Source organism: Benincasa hispida, unplaced genomic scaffold (assembly GCF_009727055.1).
Source record: "Benincasa hispida cultivar B227 unplaced genomic scaffold, ASM972705v1 Contig1146, whole genome shotgun sequence".
In the NCBI taxonomy this organism is placed as follows: Eukaryota; Viridiplantae; Streptophyta; class Magnoliopsida; order Cucurbitales; family Cucurbitaceae; genus Benincasa; species Benincasa hispida.
In genome coordinates, this window is record NW_024063696.1 from 1 (window position 1) to 5534 (window position 5534).

Genomic DNA, 5534 nt, shown 5'->3' on the forward strand with positions numbered 1-5534 from the left:
TAGAGATATGGGAACACGGCCAATCACCGAGAGGTGTACGCCAAGGAAAAATGGAACCTTAGTTTCATCTTTAACGCAATTGACAAACTTGCGATTTTTTTACTATATATTCTTTCTCTTTTTGCTACATTCATAAAGACTTGCCATCAGATACATAGATTCTTTGTACAATTTCACAGTCAGTTCTCGAACTCAGTATCATGTATCATGTATCTTTATCTTGTATCATATTAGTTTAGGATTTTATTTTATCAACATAATTTTATTTCATCGCAATTTACATTCATGTATAAACCTAATTCTTTATTCATTGTTAAATCGGTCGCATGTATCACAAAAGTAACGCATTAACGAAAACAATCCCAGTGTTCGACCTCGAATTATTCTGAGAAACTTGCGTTGAAATTATAATTGGTTTCAGCACAAGGAAACTTGTGACATGCATTACTCCATTGCATACTACGAGCATATCATTAACAACGCATATATTTAGACGTAGTATCGCATAGACATTCTCTTTATCACAAAAGAACTTTAGCGCATATTTAGCACATCATTCATTGCATCCACAAGCCATACGTTAGAGTAGATAAAGAGATTAAATCTATATCATCAAGTTTATGGTGCCATTGCATGGGACATGGACTTGTTTATTCATTCACATTCATATTTGTCCACATGCTTAAAGATATAAATTTACCGTTACAAGTTTATGGCGCCATTGCCGGGGACATGGACTTGTTCATTCATTCACATTCATATTTTTCCACATGCATAAAGATATAAATTTACCGTTACAAGTTTATGATGCCATTTTCGAGGATTGGTAACGGTTAGTGTTGAGTATTTTTGTGATATTTTGCAGGACAGATCTCTTTGTACTGTCTGTTTAATGTGAAGAACAGGCTGACGGTTTATAAGTATTGGAACTTATCCAGAATTTGAAGCTGACCCAAAGATCGAGCGTACTTTTCGCGTAAGGGCACGCCAGAACGGAGCAAGGCATAGAAGAGTCAATATGGCAGACAACAATAATAATGAGGCATCCAAAGGAAACCAAGAGGTAAACCGGCCAGTGCAAGATCCCATTTTTCTTGCTGCTGACCGCAATATCCCTATGAGGAATTATGCGGAGCCCAATCTCTATGACTTCTTGCCTGAAATTTCACGACCAGTGGTTGAGGAGAATGCACGTTTCGAGATAAAGTCGGACATGCTCCAAATGATACAAAACACGGGGTAGTTCAGAGGTCTACAAGGTGAGGACCTACATGCCCATCTTACCAGCTTTGTCGAGATGTGCAGTACCTTCTCCATCCCTGGCGTAACCCCAGAGGTGGGCTCATTCATTGGAGCCAAGCGAAATAACGTCCTAGGACCAGTTGGAGGAACGGTTCATGAAAAAGTTCTTCCCTCCAGCAGTCAACACAAGAAGACGAAAGGATGTGTTGAACTTCGAGAAGATGGATAACGAGACTCTGAGCACCGCTTGGGTATGATTTAGAAGGTTGGTGAAAAATTTTCCGGATATCGGGATTCCCGATTGCATTCTGATGGAAACTTTTTATAACGGCCTAAACAGATCAACACAAGTCGTTACTGATGCCTCCGCAGTGGGAGGATTTATGGATAAAACCTACACAGAAGCCAAGGTCATCCTTGATCGCATATCGTGAAACACGGATGGCTGGGTGGACAACGAGTACGTAGGAAAAGGCTCCGAGAGAAGAAGAATGACAATGCCATTGTCCTTGCGGATACAATGACAACTTTGGCCGCACAGATGGCCGCGGTAACCTCTCTTCTCCAGACGATGTCAACTTAATCAAGGTGCCCTCTCTCAAAGTTCAGTGCAACCAATACACCGGCATAAGTGGCTGCAATAATTTGCGTCAAGTGCTGGAGGGGGCATGCAGTAGAAATATGTCCATTAAACTCGCAGCAAGTGTTTGCTATCCAGAACAATTCATAATCCTACACTTATAGTCCCGGTTGGCAGAATCACCCTAATTTCAGTTGGGGAGGAAATCACAACCAAGGGGGGCCGAGTAACCATCAGAACAGCAACTCCGAGAATCGAGGAAATCCTCCACCTTTTCTTCAAAATTAGAACCAGAGTCATCAGAGACAACCGCAAAACCAACCTTCCTACTTAAACACCTCTGGAAATTCATTGAAGTCCCTGCTCAAGCAATATATTGAGAAGAACGATGATGTCATGCAGTCGCAGGCATCTTCAATAAAAAACTTGGAGATCCAAGTTGGGCAATTGGCAGCCAAACTACGCAATAGAACACCTGGAATGCTGCCAAGAAATTTCGAAGCCTTAGGATCTCACGGGAAGGAGCAATGTCCTTGACGACATTGTAAGCTTGACCGCCTGCTGAGGTGTGGATTGCGTTCATCATGAGAAAAATGTCTTCCGGTCCATATCTCTAAATTCTATGTTTAATTGCTTTCTTAAATACCTTCTTTAATGTTTTATGAATTTTGTTATTTATTGCTTCCTTAAACTTGTTTTTATTGTTTTATGAAATTACTTCTCATTTAATTCACTTGCGTTAATTTTCTTGCTCTGTCTAATTTCCTTTCTTTTCTGTATTAATTACGTTATCCTTAATTGTGGTGAATGATTGTTTAAAAGAAATTGATTACCGCAAAGTCCTAGCGACTTGCATTGATGAAAAAAAAAAGTAAATTATAATAATAAAAAAATAATAACAATCTACATTCGGTATGCATTACGATGATGGGTGCATCTTGTGCCAACAAGATACACTTTGCGTTCATCCTACCCAAATGCATTGCACTGAGGCATGTGTTGCGCTCATATGTATTTTTCACCCGTCCTTAGTGAAAATGCACTATGTTGAGGTAGTGTTGCGCTAGTAGAAATACAGTGCGCCCGTCCTCCAGAAATGCGTTGAGCCGGGGGGTGTGTTGCGCTGATACATGCGTTGTTGCCCGTCCTCTGCAAAGATGCATTTGCGTTGATGGAGGCATTGTGTTGATTCTTAACCTTGCGTCCATCCGAATAAAACACCAAAGACAAATTCTTTTTGCAAATAGAGTAGTCCAATCGTTTAGGGTTCCAAGGACATGATGAATTCGCAGACGAAAGGACGTACTTCTCTGTTGATTCATAAATGTGAGGAGCACGGCGACAGGCTTTTTGAGTACCTCGAGGCCTGCCATCGCAGAGTTTGCGTTGGGCCCATCAAGGCCCAACCTTTAAATTCCAGCCTCCTTCTTCTTAGGTCGTCTATTTGAGTCTTTTGCAAAAAAAAAAAAAACCCTAATCGCCTCTACATACAAAGACTTCCGAGTTTTCTTCCTAAAACCCTAAGAACTTTCCCAACGTTTTCACTCAGTACATCCCTGGCCGATCAGTCTTACCATCCATCCTCTTTACCTTCATCACCCTCACAAGGCCAAATCACTGCAAGAGAGGCGGCATTCCTCGTAGCAAGCTGTCGTCTCGCTGACCAACCAAAACCCATCCCTCGAGTCATCGGAAAACCTCGGCAAAAGCCTTTAGCAGCCAGACCACTTTGCATTAAAGAGGGGCGGAGCACAAAAAGTGCCCCACTCCCAACACTGTCTTCTGAAAGTGAAAAGAAGAGAAGAGACGATAGCGAGGTGTTTGGGAGCATACTTAGTAATATGGAGAAGGAAAAGGGGGCTACCCGAAGTTGGGGTTATTAATCAGCCACTACCTTCGGAGGAGGAGATGAAGGAAGCTTCGAGAAGGAGCGCTCTGGCAATCTCGGATCCTAAGGAAACTACTCACATAGAATTCTATGAGGGACCCATCAGGGTTGCTTTGGAGGAAACGATAGCGGAGAAGCAGCCTGAAATGGCTGAGGAGAAGAAGAAGAAGAAGATCAAGGAGAAAAGGGCTGAAGGAGATCAGGAAGCCCATCCAATCAAAAAGAAAGAAAGAAAAACGAGTGAAAAGAGGGAACGCAGGCGGGAGGAGATGCGCCTAAAGAAGAAGGAGGAGAAGAGAAAGAGGGCTGAGAGCCCAAAAATCGACAAAGAATCCACCTCTGCAAGGGTGGATAAGGGGGAGTCAGCACAACAAAAAGAATCAATGCAACCTGAGGAGGAAACAATGCAAATACAAACGGTTGCGATTGATGATGGAGAAGATTCAGACCTTCCCCATGGATCCTTTACCTTTGGTAGTTCGCCCTCCAAGCCCTCCTACAGAACCCCTCTCCCCACTCCCCGAACATTTCACCAACCTTCTTCTTGCTCCTGCTTCACCTAACGCATATCCAGTAGCCTCATCCTCCCCTTCATCTTCACCGCAATTTTCCTCTCCACCGCCGCATGTTGATGACCCACCTGATTTGGGTGAAGGCACTTCTGCCTAACCCCAAAACATTGAGGGTGAAACATCGCAGGCGCAGCCCACCATTGCCACCCTAGCTGCTGAACTTGCTGATATGCGTTCTCTTCTTTCTCATCAACATGATTATTTCTGCCAGAGAATAACGGAGGTACAAGAGCGACAAGAAGAGTTGCAACGCAGTGTTGCGATGACAAGGCAGGTGTGGAGCAACATTCAATGCAATATCTATACGATCCACCTGAACCAAAAACAAGTAACAGAGTGCAACCATGAGTACTTCAACTTCTAGACAGCCTATCTCCATGGTCCCATGGTGCCTCCGCACTTACAGCAACATTTGCACTTTGAAGAAGCTCTTCGTGTTCCTCCACAAAATCCTCCTCCTGAACCTCCTCCTCAATAAATCTACAAATTCTTTTGTGATCATTCTTTTATTTTTATTTCATTTATTATTTCTATGTCTAGAAGCTATTTCTTTATTCTTTGTACATGCTCAAATTTTGTATTGTGTTATTTGTCATTCTTTGTATACTTGGTTAATTTTTAATGCAACTGAGTAACAATTCTTTCCGTATGCGTTAGCCTCTTATTTATCATCCTTTGTCAATTATTGCGATGTTCTTTATCTTTTCTTTTGCATTATTCATTGAGCTACCATGATGAATTATGTGCATACCCTTAGAAACATTTTCCACACTTTGTATTTTCTGACAAACACTTAGATAATTCATAGCAATAGTACTGCTTTACCTTTTATCCTTCAAGACTCTACTCAAACCTTCTTTTCAAAATTTTGACTAAGTGTTTTGTCTATTTTGTCCAAAACAACGCAATGAGGACCTTGCGCATCTCTAAATTTCCGTCGAAGGTGGGTTTCCAAGAACGACGCAATATGAAAATAAAAAAATGAGATAAAAATAAAAGAATATAAGAAACAACTCCTCTGACTAGCAAAAGTTAAACTTAGCTAAAAATCAGGAGTTGAAGTTGAGATTGGCACACAACCGTAGTTGGATGTTTGCATGACATCCGTGGGAACAAGCCAAAACGAAGGGTGTAACCATGATCAACAATCTCTAATAAAATGACACAAACTAGACCACTGCATACAGACGCACCAAGTTGTTTTTGCATGAAGAGTAAACATTCTTTTCAAAACAAGAAAGGAATTTTTTAG

General features: G+C 41.6%; 1 protein-coding gene across 1 annotated transcript; it reads left to right on the forward strand.

The window, feature by feature from the left end:
- Positions 1-3730: 3730 nt before the first annotated feature.
- LOC120068826 (protein PXR1-like) lies at positions 3731-4273 on the forward strand. Its single transcript, XM_039020461.1, has one exon. It carries the CDS (start codon positions 3731-3733, stop codon positions 4271-4273), a length of 543 nt encoding a protein of 180 aa, XP_038876389.1.
- The last annotated feature ends 1261 nt before the right edge of the window (positions 4274-5534 follow it).